The sequence below is a fragment of the Tenrec ecaudatus genome, chromosome 2, assembly GCF_050624435.1.
Source record: "Tenrec ecaudatus isolate mTenEca1 chromosome 2, mTenEca1.hap1, whole genome shotgun sequence".
NCBI lineage: Eukaryota > Metazoa > Chordata > Mammalia > Afrosoricida > Tenrecidae > Tenrec > Tenrec ecaudatus.
The window spans coordinates 12,330,896-12,349,131 of NC_134531.1; the positions used below are offsets into that span (position 1 = coordinate 12,330,896).

Sequence of the window (18,236 nt, forward strand, 5' to 3'; positions counted from 1 at the left end):
GCAATAATAATAACTGAATCATAATATAGAACAATAACAACAAGGGTTTCTGGGGGCGAGTTGGGGAAGGAGGGGATAAAGGAGAGCTGGTATCAAAAGAATTCAAGAAGAAAGAAAATGTTTGGAAACTGATTGTAGTAGCAATCATACAAGTATGCTCGATCTATTTGAATTGTGGAATGTTATGACATCTATAAGAGCTCCCAATAAAATGATGAATTTTTTTAAAACATCCCCCAAATAAAAGATCTAGCTATATGGGACCAAAGTGGAAACAGACTCAAAAAACTAGCTAGGAACCTTAGGGGCCAGTGAGTTTGTGTTCGTGGGGGAGAGCAAGTCCAAAAGGAAAGGTGGGAACAACTTGAAGAATGTAATCCATGTCCCTAATTGTAGGTGTAGAAACTGTTTTATGTTTTTGAATTGGAATGTTTTGCTAAATATATCCTCAACACAACTACAAAATAGATACTTTTTTTCATTTTAAAACCAGTCATCTTGCAAGACTAAAAGCCCTTCATGTCGTACCTATTGTCTTCATTCCGGATTGCTCCCAAAAGCAGAGTGTGAGGCATGGAGTTGTCCCAAAAGCAGAGTGTGAGGCATGGAGTTGGGTCCCACGAGGATGGAGTAAAGGGACAGAGGGAGGAGACAGGGAAAGATGCACGGTTGGCTGTTCTCAGGTGGAGTATTGCTCAGAAAGAAAGGAGGCTGAACATTAGCCATCGACTCCTTCTCCCTGGGCAGGGCGCTTGGTTTGCTCTCAGCTACTAACAGATAGATGGGCAGCTCAGTTCAAATTACCCCTCAGCATTGAGAAGAAAGGTCTGGCAATCTGTTTCCCTAGGATTGCAGCCAATAGAACCCTATGAACAGTTCAACTCTGAAATGTAGGGTTTTCCATGACTTGACTTGATGGCAACAAATTTGGGATTTTGGCTGGGGGAGAGGGAAGTGGGGAGGTGTGTGTGTGTTGTTGTTGTTTGTTTGCTCTTTGCTTAGTTACTCCTATTGGTCTCCTTCCCCATTTGTTGAGGATCTTATTGCCTCTAGGCCTCATTCCAACTCAACCTACCTGTCATCTCGCTACTCCTCATCCCCCAAGGCTCAGCTGAAGTGGAACTTCTGTAAACCTACATTGTGGAAATTTTCCATGGAGTTGATTCTACTCTGCACCCACCCAAACAAGAACTCCACTCCACGGGGTTCTCAAAGCCTACTCTATTCCCTATAAAGACTTCCCATCTCCATTTCCTCTGTAGACTTGTCCAAACTTCCCATGTATCAATTGAGTTATAATTATCAGTGTCCATGTCTGTCCTCCTCTTTACCGGAAGCTCCTTGAAGACAAGGTCATGCTTTCTACACTTGTTATCCCATCTTACTGAATGTTCCTAAGGACATTTGATGTACAAATGCATGATGAATGGGAAGCATATAACTACATGGACCTTACACTTCTTCAACCCAATGACTCAATTATCTGCTCAATAGTTGGTATAATTAAAGCTCTCGGCCAGAAACGATGTCTTACTTGAGGAAACAAATGTTTTCCCTGAGTACTGAAATGAAGAGTAGGTTAATAAATAGTAAATATTCTAATGATTAATTCATCTTTTCAAGAATCTTCTCCAAAGTCAATGGTGCCATGTGTATTACATAATTTAGACATATTATGCATAATGTATTTGTCCTGTTTAATATTTAGTAGGAGTCTTGGTTCAAGTCATTGTACCAGGTGCATCCATAGTTTATTGCTATCAAAAGGCAGCTTCATAATTGCACCAAAAAATATTAAACATCACTTGAGAGGGAAAGCACAATCATTTTAAAGCTCTGCAGGAATCCCAGGAAAGAATATTACTAACGCACATGAAAATTGCGAGATGGGTCCTTCAAGCATGAGTTGGTGGTGGTGGGCAGAGGGAATGGGACAGGCCAAGAGCACAGCCCCTTCTCTGCCTGACGATCCCCAGAGGTCTGATGTATAGAAGTCACGTCATCCCATCACTGGGGACAGTGGCACAAGATCCAACAAGAGCAGGATTTGAGCAAGCAAACGAAAAAGCTCCAGCAGCTTGTTTATCTGTTTCTATTGGCCGTCTTCCCAAGCTGCCTCCAGGTCTCATCCCTACTCAACTTCCACTTCCAGCCTCAGCTAGTTCCCTGGCTCCAGGTAAGTCCTAAACTGAGAGGCACTGCCGATCTTTGACACTGTATCATCCAGCACAGCTGCCTCTCTCTGCTACAGCTCAATGTTCAGCCTTACCTGTCCTTCTCCCACCTCGCATACAAGTTACATCTCTGCCGTGCCAAACCACATCCCCAGCTGTATCACGCTAGCTCCTGCTCTTCTTACCTGCACTCCTCTAAGCTTGAGACAGATTCCACAGCTGATTGTAAACATTTTTACTGTGGGGCCAGGTATAGAGGCACACCTTGTTTTATTGCATTGAGTTGGAATTGAGTTGATACTGCAATTCATTTTCAACAAATGAAAGGTTAATGGCAAGCCCTGCACTCGGCCAGTCTGTCAGCACCTTTGTTCTAACGCCATGTGCTCACCTCAAGTCTCAGCATCCTATGTTGGCCATTCTCACAATAGCTCAAACCTTTCCACTATACTCTTGCATGATTCACAGACTACCCTACCCGACCAAACACCAACGCCACTGCCCGAAATTGATTCTGACTCACGGCCACCCAATAGGGTGGAGGAGCACTACTTCCCGAGGTTTCCAACACTGCACATCTTCATAGGAGCAGAATGCCCCACTTTTCTCACAGAGGTTGTGAATCACTAACCTTTTAATCAGTAGTCCAATGAATAAACCACTCCACGCCTAGAGGGGAGTGTCAGCATCACTTTTATGTTCACTGGGAAACCATTTCACACACTTTATTCAATATTGTGTTCATCTGGAACTGACCTCATGGTCTGCCTCTACCACCTCGCAACAACTAAAGCATTGTGCATGGCTAAGGAATGCCAAAACTCCAAAGAAGAGAGTCTTCCATGTCCCATCACAATCAGAGCATATCAAGAATCATCAAGAATGTGGCAGTGATCACTATCCTTAGAAGGCTGAGGGTTTTCAAGCTCTGAGAACTTTAAGAAATGGAAAACTTTTATTTAAATTCACCAGAGGAAAAAAAATTATCTGATTCCAGGTTAAAAAAATAGTTGATGAGGACTGGGATTGTAATTAGCATATACTTACTGGGCGTTTGAATATTTTGATTTTGCATTTTCTTGGAAGCCTCGTGCTCTATAGCCGCCCTATGGGTACAGCGAGCTCCATGTTGGGCTGCTAGCCACAAGGTCAGCCTTTCCAATCTACCCGCCGCTGTGCAGAAGAGAGATGACGCTTTCTCCTTCCAGAAAAAGTGAGTGTCAGAAACCCACAGGGGTGCTTCTACCATGAGATGGAATCAATTGGATGGCAGTGAGCTGCAGCTGAGCTCTGGACAAGGTCTACTTGGGTCCCTGCTCCCCTGAGCAGGTTGTGAGTCGCTGTCTCATCAGGATCCTTGTGCACTCCAGCATCACTACCCTTGAGCCTGGGCTCTTGTACCAAATGGGAATCAAGGCAGCCACCCTTGGGATTGTTGGGATCCCTGGGAAGTGCATATGCTTAGCACGGTCAACTGCTAATCCAAAGCACATTGGGGACCTGAGTCCATCCAGAAACAAACTGGTAGAAAAGCCAGGCAATCCACTCCAGAAAAACCAGCCATCAAAAACCCTACCAAGCACAGTTTGACTCCCACATACATGGAGTCATCATGAATTGGAATCTACTTAACAGTCAGTTTTTCCTGCTCTTTGGGACTTTTTTCCACTTCAATTATTGTGAGAATTAAATGACTTCATAAATGTGGAGCATGTTTTGTTTGTTTTGGTTTTGTTGTTAGGTGCCATTGATTCTGTTGCAACTCCTAGCAGCAGAATGAACCCTCTGCACAGCTGGTCCTGCTCCATCCTCACAATCCTTATTAAGTTTGATCCCAGGTATAATATATAGCACAATACACCGAGTCACTCATAAAATATGTTTCTCTCTGGTCTAGCCAAATCCCAAACCCACTGTCATGGAGCCATTTCTGAGCACCCTATAGGGAAGAGAAGAACCATCCCTGTGTATTTCCAACACTGCAAATCTTTACAGAAGCACAAAGCCTCTCTCTGTCCCTCAAAGAAGCTGGTGGCTTCGAACCATGATCTTGTGGTTAGCAGCCCATTGCATAACCCATGACTCCATCTCTGAAATGCACTCAACCATTAGTGAAGCAGCATTCTCTCCTATACGAATATGTAAAGATGTCCTACTTAGGAGTGTTCAAATGGTTCACAGCAACTATCAGTGGCTGGGCCATACCTGTCATGGCTTTCATCAAGGTGTGAATGCAGGTGGTCTTCCCTGCCCCACTGGGCCCCAGCGTCATCATGCCGTGCCTCACCCTCTGTGTTTCAAACAGCTGGATGACTTTCAGTTTCCAAGGAGGATGATTGATTAAGCCAGCTTCTTCCACCTAAAAGCATAACAAAACCCTCGCATTAGGGTCAAGTGCACCATGATCTGTGCTCAGAGGAAACACAGACAGAAGAAGGAGGTAAACGTCATTCCATTGTGGCCCAAGGGCAAGGAGAAACATCTGCATTTGTCTCTTAGTCCTGGACGCCATTATACTCACATTAGCATGTTGCTGGATGGATGTCTTAGGAGCAACTTAAGAACACAGATTCAAAGACAAAACTGCATTCTAAGTATTTCATTTAAGGAAGGATCTTCAATAAATGGAAAAAAATTATAGCCTTCCAGGGTTGACTGAAATTCCATAGGAATGTCATGCTGGCTTTATAAAGCCACTCACCACCACGGAGTCTATGCTGACTCACAGTGACTCTATAGGACAGCATAGAACTGCTCCTATGAGTTTCCAGACTGCAAGACTTTATGAGAAGCGAAAGCCCTCTCTTTCTCCTGCTGAGCAGCTGGTGGCTACAAACTGCTGACCTTGTGTATCAACGGCCACTACACCACCAGAACGCCTATAACGCCACTAGACAGTTGTTTATTGATGCAAGTATAGAAGCTACACTGTGCCAAACACTAGTCTGATTTAACCTTTATAAGAACAAGATGAACTTGATCTTATTAATATTCTCATTTTACAGCTAACAAAATGGAAACGTGTGGAAAGAAAGCAATCTGCCCAAGATTTTCAACTTGTAAAGTGAAAAAAAAATTAGAATTTGAATCCAGAAAGTTCAGTTTCACAGTTCATGACCTTAATCATCATGGTATGCTTGAACCCACTGAAAACGATGCTCTCAGTGTGATTTACATGATTGTGGATAAAAATAATGAAGCATTTTGTGCTTTTTTGGATTGTTTTCCCTGATGTTGCAAACTACTAGTATATCTTCTAAATTACTTCACATGTAGCTCTTTATGAAATGCTACAATAAATTTAGCCAGAAGATTAGTAATCATCTATCATTACCGAATCAGGAAATTCAGAGTTTCATACTCTCTCTACTAAAGAAAAATATATGGTAAATATAATGACTAAAAACCATTAAGCCGCCAGTTGTGCCACTGTCTACTGAAGAGTTACAGTCGTGGAAACCCACAGGAGAGGTAACACCCCGTCCTGGACAGTCACTTGGTTTGGAATCAACTCAGTGGCAGTGGTGAGACCACCATTTAAAAAAAAATGCCATCAAGTCAATTCTGGTTTGTGGTGATGCTCTGTGTTAAGAGAGCATAATCGTTCCACGTGACTCTCTTGGCTGTAATCTTCACAAAAGCAGATCATCAGGCTTTTCTCCCGCAGAACCAGGGGTGGGTTTGAACCACCCATTCTTCAGGGAGGAGTGGAGCACAAGCCATTTGTGCCACCCAAGAACTATTATGATTTTTATTACTAATAATTGCAAGAACTAGATCTGAATTTTATAAAGGTGAGCTAATCACAACTTCTATAGAAAAAAAGGTTTTTATTCTAAACGCTTATTCCTCATAAACTTTCATTCTTCGTAGGCACAAAGTTTGCACGATTCTCTTCCATTCCCGGAAAGACGAAAACACGTTGGAGTTGCATCAAGTCTCGTGAAAAGCCCCTAGAACGACGAGTATCCATCTTGCCATAGGTCCCTGGAGCCTAAGGAAGTTAACGCAGTGATCCTGGGCCTTGGAGGAAAGAGCAATAGCTGAGAAGACACATGAGAACACTGGAAACGGAAGCTCTGGAGGTCAGAGCAGAGTGGCAAACGCCAGGGCCACAGACCGAGCCAGCCAAGTATGGGCGGGCAGCAAACTGAGCCCTCCCCCAGGTCCTGGTGACCAGGAGCAGTTCGCTTGTGAATTTGTGGAGGGATAGTTTCCATCAGGAACAGGCCTGTACCTGGAGCCCCAGGTGATACAAACCGTTAAGTTCTCTGCCAAGGGTTGGCCGCTCCAGTCCACCCACAGAGGCCTTGGAAGAAAAGTGATCCACTTCTGGCAATCTCGACCATTTAAAAGCCAGTGAAACACAGTTCTAACACCACACACACACACATGAGCTAATATGAGCCCCAGTATACTTGGAAGCCGCTGGTTGGTGGGCACCTGGCTATTCTGGATATATGGGTATTCATGGTAGGACACATCCCACAGGAAAAACCTATCAGTGAGTGCCGTGGCTGCACCTCTCTTAAAACAGTAGTTGTAGCCTGGGTGTGTTGTTCTCAGGACCCACCGGTTTAGACCTCAAGCAATGAGTGTGTTCCCAGTAACTTCACATGAAACCAGCAGTGTTTGATAGCCTATGAAGCACCTTACCTGTCTACCGATGGCTGCTTCCAGGTCAGGATAACCTGCTTTATCCAGAAGAATGTTTGGGAAGAGATCTTCAATCAAACTCAAAAATAAGGGTTCATCCTCATCAATCTAAAATGGAAACAGCAGGGAAATCAGACCAACTCCTTGCATGGGCCCACCTAACCCAGTTTATTGTTTGATCGCCACCAGTGAATGTGACATACCACCTTCGTCTGACATATGCTGGACATGCTGTCAGGACAGATAAGTCCCTGGAGAAGGACATCGTGCAGGATAGAGAGACAAGCAAGAGAGTGGAAGGCCCTCAGCGAGATGGCCTGACACAGTGATTGTGAGAGGATGACACAGGACCGGGCCACGTTGCGTTCCTGTGTGCAGGGGGCTGCTGTGGGTCAGAACATACTCAATGGCACCTAACTACAACGGCCTTCAGCTGACAGTGAGTAACATTTTCATTTTCCCCAGAAACGTGAAAACACAGTTGTAAAGACGGGAAAGAGCGGGAGGAAGAAGAGAAAGAAAGGAAAAAGTATTGTCGGTGTCAACTCAGCACACCCGGCTTCCCTGGGGACTGCCGCTTTTACAGTATGTAATTTACATTTCAAATATTTTAATAATTTGCCAAACAAAATCTCACTGCCAGCGAGTTGATTGCGACTCATCGCGACTATAGGGCAGAGAGTCTATAGGGTTCTATAGCGCTGCCCCTGCAGGTTTCTGAGTCTGTAAATCTTTACAGAAGCAAAAACCATCAACTTTCGCCCATGAAGCAGATAATCGGTCAAACTGCTGACCTTATGGTTAGAGCCTGACACGTGGCCCACTGGTTGTAGTGAATTCACAAATTGGAACCCGGTTCAGAATTTTTTTAATAAAAATATATTTTTTTGATATCCTATACATACATCCAGAGAGCCTGGTGGCATGGCGGACTACAAGTTGGGCTACAAACAATAAAGTCACTAGTTTGAAACCACAGGCTGCTCCTAAGGAGAAAGAGGAGGCTTCCTAATGCCATAGAGAGGTGCAGGCTTGGAAAGCCACCGTGACAGTTCTACCCTGTCCTGTGGGCTCAATATGGGATGGAAACCATTTGATAGACCCAAGGGAGCGCTGATGGTGTTCGCAGGTAAATGCTGGAATTGGAACGTCGGGGCTTCAGACCCACCAGCCATCGTATAGGGAAAAGATGAGGCTGTCTGCTCCTGTAGAGATTTACAGCCTTGGAAGCCCTATAGAGGGTCACTGTGGCTCTAAATCAGCTCTATGACAGTGGGTTTGGTTTGGGGGGTTTATACCTAGATCCAACAGCTGTGGTTTAAGCAGTGGGCTGCTAAGTTCAAGGACAGCAGTTCAAATCCACCAGTCGCCCCATCTCCATGGCAGTGGGTTCAGTTCAATTGCCTTTTTTTTTTTTTGCATACATACATAAGTCCGCTGATATTGGACCACAGTTTATCAGTCTCTGCTGTCAAATAAAGAGAATCCCTGGTGGCGCAGTGGTTAAGCACTCAGCTACTAAGAGAAAGGTCGGCCATTAAAACCCACCAGCCTTGGACATCCAGTGAGCCAGTTCTACTCGGTCCTTGGGGGTACATATGAGTCAGAGACAACTTGAAGGGCTTGCTTTGGGTTTTAATGAGTCTCTATGAAAAATAAGAACTTCTGTAAAAAAATGTGGTTTTTAAGTTGGTTCTCAATGATCTTGTCTGATAATTGGCATTCAAACTGAGCATTGTAAACGAACACCACTCCATCTCCTTTGTGCTTAGTGAGCTGAGCCCGTATGTAAGTGAATGAAACATTGCCATCTGGAGATCTCACCAGTTTAGAGAGATTCATGTCACGTAGGACGCGCATGACGATGGTGGATTCGGTATCCGTGGGGTTGGCTCTTTTCGCTGCTCCCAACGTCCGCAGCACCGACAAAATATTACGCAGCCCAAAGTCATAGTGTACCTAAGGAAGGGGACACAAGTAAGTCACTATCGGAGCTCACCAAAAGGCTGGTCATGGGAACCTGCAGCAGCCAGACAGGGTTGGTAAGGAAGATGGCTAGCTACACCTTAGACCGTGAGAGACCTCGAATTACCAAGGAGTAGGGGTGATGGCAGGTGGTAGCTACATGGTTTTTATGTCAACTAGACACTCCTGGGAAAGGGTGGAGGCAAACCTGTCCATCAAGTGGTAGGTTGATGACACCTCCTTGAGCGTGTGGCCTTCTGTATAAGAATGAGGGACTCCGGGAATTGCATCTCTCTGTCACTTCCCCTTCCTGCTTGCTGAGAGTCTGCCTGCCTAGAGGGCCGGCCCTATGTGGGCCACCTGATTAGGTGTCCTGCCATGTTTCCACCAACTTTGGACTCACATGATTCTATACCCACTGGCCATGATGTCCCTGTCTTCATCACAGGCATGTGGTAACATGAGTCTAAAGAGGAACTTAGGAACTAGCATCAGACTTAAGGACCTGAGTTGGACTCGGCTGGGATGTCTTCTTGATATGTAATTATTTCTTGGCATAAAGCTCTCTCATATATATAGATGAGTGTCACTGGATTTGTTTCTCTAGACCAGTGGTTCTTAACCTGTGGGTTGTGACCCCATTGTGGGTCGAATGACCCTTTCACAGGGGTGGCCCAATTCATAACAGTAGCAAAATGACAGTTATGAAGTAGTAATGAAAATAGTTTTATGGTTGGGGGTCACCACAACATGAGAAACCGTATTAAAGGGTCACAGCATTAGGAAGGTGAGGACCACTGCTCTAGACAATCCAGCCTAACATGGTGTCTGATTTCAACAATACATGCAAAGTGAGTCAGTATAAACCAACAATCTCTAAGGTTTCTGGTAGCATGTGTGTCCCATAACACGAGGCATTTGGAGGGTCAAGTAGATTGAAAGTACTAAGACCAAGCTCCTGCCTTCAGGGAAGTTATTCTCTAATGGAAGCTTTAAAGAATGCACCTGTGAATAAACAGTGACAAGAGGACCAGCACTTGAGAGGGCGGCTAGGTTTCAGATATCCAGCAAGGCGTGCTAAGAAGACAGGAGTTGTATGTGTGGACGGGACATGGGAGTCGCAGAATGCCCACCCAGAGATCGAGAGGGGGCTGATTGTGTTCCTTTGAGAGTGACCTTGTGGACAAGGGCTATAGGAGTGAAAGAAGTGTCAGGGAGGCCATCTGACCATTTTATATGGGAAGGAAAAACTCTATGTGAAGGACAAAAACAAAATGACTAAGGTAGGACTGCATTACACAGAAAAAAACAGACAGGCTAGTAGTTTTTTTTTAAAAGCCAAGAGGTAAGGTCCAGCTAGCCAGGAAGACTGCAAGGCTGGTGTCAGAGGCACTGAGTGTACCTATCTCCCATAAGCCCAGAACTTCTCAGTGGGGATACAGCTTGGTTGAAATTGTAGGTATAAATAGAAATAAACTTGTAGGGGTTGGAATGAAGGTTAGAGTGGGGAAAGGGATTCGAGTGAGGCAAGGGGGCTTCAAGAAGTGTGGGAGGGAAGCCCATCACTTCTAATCCTATTTTCCACAACCCTTTGGGAGCCCCTCCAACATACATCGCTGTCAGCGGCTGTCAATGCCGTCTCCACGCACAGTTTAACCGTGAACAGCAGAAAGAAGCACTGCCCGTCTGTGGCATGGTCACAGTGGCCAATGGGCTGGAGTGCACTTGGCAGCCTCATTTTACTTTGAGTTGTGCCGTTAACCACACTGTGTCGTCGTTTGAGACCACCAGCCGCTCCTCCAGAGAAAGATGGGGCTTTCTGCTCCCATAAAGAGTGACGGTCTCGGAAACTCACGGGGCAGTTCGACCCTGTCTTGTGATACGGAAGGCTTCCAGTGGCTAATGCTTGGTGGAAGCTGACCTACCACTGGCATAGCTCCCAGCCCACCACTAGTCTGTCAGTTTGTCATATGGTGGTGGCGTGTGTGTTGCTGTGAGACTGGAACTCTGTCACTGGTATTTCACGGCCATCAGGGTCACCCAGGGTGGACAGGTTTCAGCAGAGCTTCCAGACTAAGAATAGACCCTCAAGGACATTGACGTAGCGTGGGCTGCAATGGGCTCACCGTGTGAGGACAGTGCGGGGCTGGGAGGTGTTCCGATGTATGGTGCAAAGGATTGCTGTGGGTTGGGATGGACTCAATGGCACCTGATAATAATCATCGCTCCCAGCACCACGGCTCGACAAGCTGACAGATTGTTTCTCAGGGTGCTCTCTTACGATGATCACCACGTGTCATTATCTCGCATACACTGTTGGCCATTTGTGTTATAAGTTCTAGAAAGCGGTGGCACAATCACCCACCTGCTTGTGTCCACGACCCTGTGTCATCCTAGCCGCTTGAGTGTGGGCAGGACCTGCGACATCCCTTTATCCAACAGAATCGAGAATATATGATGACAGGCCATGTGTGACTACGTGCCAATTATGGTAGGCTCGCTAAACTCGTATCTCCCTTGCTGAGGTTGAGGGAGCAAGTGGGCAAATTAAGGAATGTGACACAACAAGGGACTGTTACGGCAGTTGGTGGGAGCTGAAGACAGAAGTGAACAGAATCCCACAGCACCACAACCGCCTGGCATGGAATTCAGCCAGTAACCTCAGGAGCTTCGTCGATGTTTCCCCAGATGAGCATCAGATGGAGTCCAGCCCCAGGCGACACTCTGATTGTCCAGCTTGGCGGGACACCGATCAGAAGACCCAGCTCAGCGCGGCCAAGATGCCTGATACACAGAAGCTATGTGTTGCCTTCAGTTGTAAGTTTGTCGTAATGCTGTTATGCAGTAATAGATAACTTGTAGAGAAAGTAAAGATGTGATTAAGTCCACATCTCCTAACTCGCAAAAGCATAATGAGCAAACCTGCTATAAAAGGTAACACAGAAAATTGGCCATGTACTCAAGTGGGCTTGGAAGAAAAGAGTAGATTATTGAGCGGTTTGTAAAAACCACAACAACACACATTATTAGGCTGTACAGAGGGTCTGAGCCGAGAATCCTAAAACCCCAAATTCCGTGGCTCTTCCATCTGCCCATTGCTAGAACTGACTTCATTTCGAAGCCTCATGTCGATGCTATGCCGTGAGTCGTCTTTTCGTTAAATGCGCCTAATACAGCCGTGAGTGTATAAACCTGTTTTCCCCGCACTCCTTCGGCAGCATGTACATGAAAGTAACTCTCGTAATGCTGCCCCTTTCTACTCTGCATCCACAAGGCCCGGGGCGAGCAATCCCAACCTGCAACTTTCCGAGGCAGAGAACGGAGCGACTGGGGAAAGGCAGTGCACGGGGTCACAAAGCCCCTCAGAACATCCCACCTGCTTGGAGAGCTGCTCCTCGCACAGCTTGTAGAGCGTGAAAAACTTCCCGGCCAGAACGATGTTGTCAATGAAGCCACAGCTAGCCAGCTTCACCCGGATGATAATCTGGCGGTCAGGGACCATCATGGCGACTGAGCGGAAGTTTATCTTCAAGTTTTCAGGGAGTTCCTGGCGCCCAGCATAGCCAGGATTCTGAACAAAGAATTAACCCCCCGAGGATGAATGATACGGGCATGCATGGGACAATGTGCTCACCGTCATCATATTACAAGACCCGTTATAGCGATTCAACAAATCTGGGATGACAGCCATTCATTCCATTTGCAAATCCCACTCTCTCTTTTTAACTGGGTTGAGGGGGAGGCGGGACTGGCTCAGGGGTTGCTGATGAGGGTTCTGTTGCACACCAGAGGCTTTCTTTTTTTAAAAAAATCATTTTACTAGGGGCTCATACAACTCTTATCACCATCCATACATACTTCAATTGTGTAAAGCACATTTGTACATTGATTGCACTCATCATTCTCAAAACATTTGCTCTCCACGTAAGCCCCTGGCATCAGGTCCTCATTTTGCCCTCTCCCTCCCCATTCTCCCTTTCCTCATGAACCCTTGATAATTTATAAATTATTATTTTGTCATATTTTACATTGTCCGGTGTCTCCCCTCACCACTTTTCTGTTGTCCATACCCCAGGGAGGAGGTTATATGTAGATTCATGTAATCGGTTCCCCCTTTCCACCCCACCCTCCCTCCACCCTCCCAGTATCACCACTCTCACCACTACACCAGACGCTTTCAAATAAGACTGAAACCATAATCCTAATTTCTATTCGTGGAAAATAAAGGGCATGACTGTGACCAAAGTGGGTGGATAAAACTATGATTTTAAAAACTCACTGCCATCAAGTCGATTCTGACTCACAGTGACCTATAGGGCAGGGGAGAACTGTCCATTCTGACTCACAGTGACCCATGGGGCAGGGGAGAGCTGCTCCTGTGGGTTTCCGACACTGTGACTCTTTATGGGAGGAAAGGGAAGAGAAAGCCTGTCTTTCTCTGGAAGAGAGGCTGGTGGTTTCAAACTGCTGGCCTTGCAGTTAGAAGCCCATCTTGTAACCCACTACTTCCCCGGGGCTCCCTGAAACTATGATACAAAAGCTGAAGTTCAGAAACTGTTCTGGTTCCTTACCATGGTGAGAAAAAGTCCAAATTCAGGGTTCATGGTCACACTGTCTCCATCAGTAAAGATGAAAGACTGTTTGCGCTCCTTTTTACATGTCAGAATAATGGAAATTTGCTGGGCTGCGACTGAGAGAACTGGTAGATCGATACGATTAAATTCATCAAAACAACCCCAGGACCCAGACTGCGCCAGTCCTGCAAAAGGAAATTAAATTGAAAATTCAATTAGTGTATCATTTTGGAACGCCAAGGGAAGGAAAAAAAAACATGAGGCAGCTGCCAAGACAAGACAGAGATAAGTTCATTCAAAAATAAATTTGAACAAATAGATCGTGCTTCAAGTACCTAAAAAGAAGCTCTCATTTTAACACTGTATCTAAAAACACCTGGAACACTACAAAAAGGTAAGTGGGTTGAAAAGCGGGTCCACATCACACTAGGGGAAAAAAAGCAACTAGATTTTCCAAAAGTTGTATACATTGAAAAGTGAGACTGAAATTTCGCCAACTGCTGGAAAATAAAGCTGAACCAGGTAGTCCACCTTTGCTGATATTTCTCATCAAATAAAAAAAAACTCTCACCTTTAAAAATCCGCCCTAGTCCTCGGAAATCCATCTGGTCTGAACAATTGAAGACCACGACATATTTTCCAAGACATCGTCCCATATCTTTAGTCGTTTCTGTTTTGCCTGTCCCTGCAGGTCCAGCAGGGGCTCCGCCCATGCTCATGCCCAGAGCTTGAGCCAATGTGATGTAACACCTTAAGGGATAGAAGCATCAGTAGAACCAGACCACAAGCAGCTAGAAGACACCTCTGACGGATAATAAGAAGACTCACAAGGAGAAAAACAGAACAGCTGGGCCCTTGTCCCTACATAATACTTCCAAACACACACACACCAGTTCTTCTGGACATCAGTCTATAGTGAGATAAAAGGAAGGGGTGATCTGTGGTCATATAAACTTGAGAATTCTTATCAACAAGAAACAGATTTCTTTTTTTTTTCTTTTATCATTTAATTAGGGGCTCATACAACTCTTATCACAATCTGTACATACATCAATTGTGTAAAGCACATTTGTATAGATGTCTTACTTACTAAAATTTTTGTGCTGTCTCAGTGAATTATTTAACATGGCTTGTCTAGTCATAGGCCCTTGTTACTCCTAACGGCGACCTTCATTCTCTGGCAGAGTCCCACTGCTATTCATAAGATTGTCAGTGGCTAGTCCCTCAGAAGCAGACAGCCTCTTCCTTCTGTGTTGTTGGTTCGTAGTCTGTCCATGCCGAGCGACTCTTCTGGCGCATGAATTGCCCGTGGCATGGTTTCCAGCATCACAGAACCATACAAGCCACCACAGTAAGGCAAACTGACCGACACGTCGTGGACAACAATCATTCTCTTGTCCTATGCCATTCAGTCGGTTCTGACTCATAGTAACTCCAGGCAGAAAAGAATAAGGAAAGAAAGAAAAACCACCTCCCAGAACTATGCCATCTTCACAATTGTTATGTTTGAGTCCATTGTTGAAGGTTTGTGTCAATCCGTCTCCTTAAGAATCTTCTTGTTTCTCACTGACCTTGTACTTTATCAAGGAGCTCTGGTGGTATAGTGGTCTATGCACTGAACTGTTAACCAGAAGGTCAATGGTTTGAACCCACCAGCCTCTCCGTGGGAGAAGTAGGAAACTGTCTATGCCTATGAAGATGTGAAGTCTCAGTTCTGCTCTGTCCTATAGGGTCACTGTGAGTTGTAATTGACTCCTCGGTGAATTCCATTTTTCACTACTTTGCCAAGTATAGTGTCCTTTTCTAGGGATTCAACTATCCTGAGAGCATATCCAACGTATATGAGACGAACTAATAATAGAAATGAATAACGTTTACTCGGAGCCCAGCTCTGGGCTCTGGGCTGGGTATCTGCACGCTCAGCCTCTAGCCCACAGGATTCTGAAGGATGGGAATCAGATGTCAGTGGACTTTGCCAGACTGCACAGCTTCTAAGGGCAGATCTAAGTGGCCAAGACTTAGTCACGAGACTATGTCAGAGAAAGGCATACATGCTACCCCTGACCACGTTTCATAGCAAGCAGATGAGACCCCTCTTCTGTCTTAAGTGACAGCATCTGCCTTTATGTCAGAGGTGGAAAGAACCGGTCACTGGGAACAGCATGAGCATCTGGGGAAGGCACTGTACATCTTTGGTTTGTTTTGATGGCTTTTTTTATCATCTAAAGAGTTTGCAACTCCATCCATGCAGCATCAAACTTCTCAGGGACCACAGGCATTGCCAAGTTACTGAATTTTCTCAGGGTAGTCAGGAAAAAGACTGGCTAACGTGCTTTGTGCCTCAGAGTGTTGTGTTGTTTTTGGTTAAGTATCCACCTGAGTCAAGAATTTCCTTTAGTAACAGGACAGCGAATTTTGCAGTGAAATCGCAGAGAGTAACTTTGCCCTGGAGTGCCAGTGACAAGCTAAAAGTGATGACTAAATTTCAACATGACAAGTTGGTGAAAGAAAAATAAACAACTGAGCATTTACAGTAAGACAAGCCGAAAGGAAAACTTCAGCGTCTTCTTCATGGCTACACTTACAAACACTCATTTTACTTTTCAAGTTCTCATGGTTCTGTTGTTGTTGTTGTTGTTGTTTTTAATACAAACCAAACTCACCACCATCAAGTCGATGCCAACTCATAACGACCCTAAGGGGCAGCGTAGAATTGCCCCCTTGAATTTCCAAGACTATAACTCTTTATGGGAGTAGAAAGCCTCATCTTTCTCCCGTGGAGTGGCTGGTGGTTTCAAACCGCTGACCTTGCACTTAACAGCCCAACGCTATGTCACTAGGGCTCTTTTTTTTTTAATAGAAAGAACAAAATTGCAAGAAAGTTTGTGCTGTGTGATAGTTATTAAACTTAAAAGGGATTTTTGGCATAGAGGTAAACATTCAAAATTTCTGTAAGGAGAGAAAATAAACTTTATTATGGTTACCTCTGAAAAGTAGTAACATTTCCCTTCACTCTTTCTTTATCATCTCCTTCTTTGCCATTTAGATCTTTCTTCACTTATTTCACCATTATGACTTTTAAAAGTCATTTTGTCCATCCACTCAATCATTCATCAAGTGTGTGCATAGTCACTCACGTATGCCTTCACAATGGCTGTGTTTGCGCCCATTATTGAAGGTCTGTGTCAATCCAACGCCTTGGGGATCTTCTTTTTCATTGAACTTCTACTTTATCAGGAGCTCTGGTGATATAGTGGGCTACGTATCAAGCTACTAACAACTAGGTCAGCAAATGGTCAGTGCTCTCGGGTATTAACCCAAAAAAGTTGGAGATTCCAGTCCACCCAGAAGTGTCTCCGAAGAAAGGCTTGGTGATCTCTTCTGGAAAACCAGCCAGTGAAGCCAGTCCTATGCAGTTTGGTTCTACACGGACACACGTGGGGCAACACGGCTCAGAATCAGCCTGACCGCAATGGATTGGTTAGGGACAATCTGCAGCACATCGGCTGAGCCGCCCTCAAAGCCCAGCGTACTTGGGTCATGTTGCTAGACAGCAATTAATTCTTTAACTCGCTTCCTCGCCCTTCAATGTGCTCGGAGGTCATTTCAGGAGCTAATCGAAGAGTCAGCAGTTGGTAGCCTGCCGGTGGGAGAAAGATACTCTGATTCCAGAAAGAACATTACCTGGGAAAGCCTATGGAGCAATTAATTCTAATCTGTCTGATGGGGTCACTATGAGTTGAAATCAACCCACTAGCAGTGGTCTGGGTTTTGTTTCTGGGATCATTTAAGGGTCTCTGTCTGATAGCAGGCAAGGGGAGCTGGGATTATTTCAGTCATCACCCCAACAGGAGATCGAAACACACATGCAAAGCAGAAACTGCAACTTTTCAAAGGTTTTGGAATTGAAAAGTCTGTAAGTAGATGAGATATGAAGCTAAAATCCTCAAGAGAAGAAAACTTGAGAGGGCAGGTGGAGTCCCAGGATTCTTTGCTCACCTGTCTGTAAGTGGAGTTATGACAAGCCGGTCCGTGCAGCCCAGAAACTCATTCTGGTAAATGAAAGTCACATCTGTGATGTGGATCATCATTTTGTCAGAATCTTCATGAAAGTAAAACCGGCACTGCTTCAGCCACTCGAAGTCCACGGGGCTCTTGACATGCATATGGCACTGAAATGTAAGGTATTTGTTAAAAGAAGATGAAAATCTCTTATTACATGTACACATTAGCATATGTCCAGATCATAGATCTTAGTAAACTGAGTTCAACCACAACTCAACTAGTTCTCACATGTCAAGTAAATCAACAATCCAAATTATGCATTTATTGATCAACAACAAAAACACTGTAGAAGATATGGAAATTTGTAAATTTGATCAACAAGGAGACTTTATAAGACATGAAAGAGGAACATTTAATAAAACAGCTTTATTGACTTTTATGTCAATTTAAATGGTGCTAAAACCCAAATTTGAAAAGGGGAGCTCAGGAAGACAAAGTAAAATATTATATAGTGTGGTAGGTAGATAATCTGTTGTCAACTTGAGAGGATTAAGAGGGAAGGGGTGGAGTTTAGCCTGTCACTCGGGTCACAGATTGATGACTCCTTTACGGGTGCTACGGAGATAAATAGCTTGCTGGAGGCAGGACGCAGGCTCACTCCCTGAGACACATCCTTGTTGAGAAGACACATGGAGAGAGGCTGATGGAGCCAGAGTTCTGGAGTTGGAGGAGCCACATGGAGACCCCTGCAAGCACTGAGATGCTTACAATGCCACTGGATCCACAAGATTTCTTACCCTCTGGCCTGTGATATTCCTGCATTTGGTGTCACTGCATGTGATTCATGAGTCTGAAGAGGATT

At 44.9% G+C, this 18,236-nt stretch overlaps 1 protein-coding gene across 1 annotated transcript in view; it reads right to left on the reverse strand.

Moving 5' to 3' along the window:
* Nucleotides 1-18,236, reverse strand: part of DNAH5 (dynein axonemal heavy chain 5) — a 378,136-nt gene that overhangs the window by 166,941 nt on the left and 192,959 nt on the right. The window contains exons 35-41 of the mRNA XM_075540865.1: nucleotides 17,369-17,541; nucleotides 13,941-14,119; nucleotides 13,367-13,554; nucleotides 12,172-12,366; nucleotides 8,655-8,789; nucleotides 6,831-6,938; nucleotides 4,380-4,533 (exon numbers count right to left, since the gene is read on the reverse strand). Of these exons, the coding sequence (XP_075396980.1) occupies nucleotides 4,380-4,533; nucleotides 6,831-6,938; nucleotides 8,655-8,789; nucleotides 12,172-12,366; nucleotides 13,367-13,554; nucleotides 13,941-14,119; nucleotides 17,369-17,541 (1,132 nt within the window). The remainder of the gene's footprint in view (nucleotides 1-4,379; nucleotides 4,534-6,830; nucleotides 6,939-8,654; nucleotides 8,790-12,171; nucleotides 12,367-13,366; nucleotides 13,555-13,940; nucleotides 14,120-17,368; nucleotides 17,542-18,236) is intronic.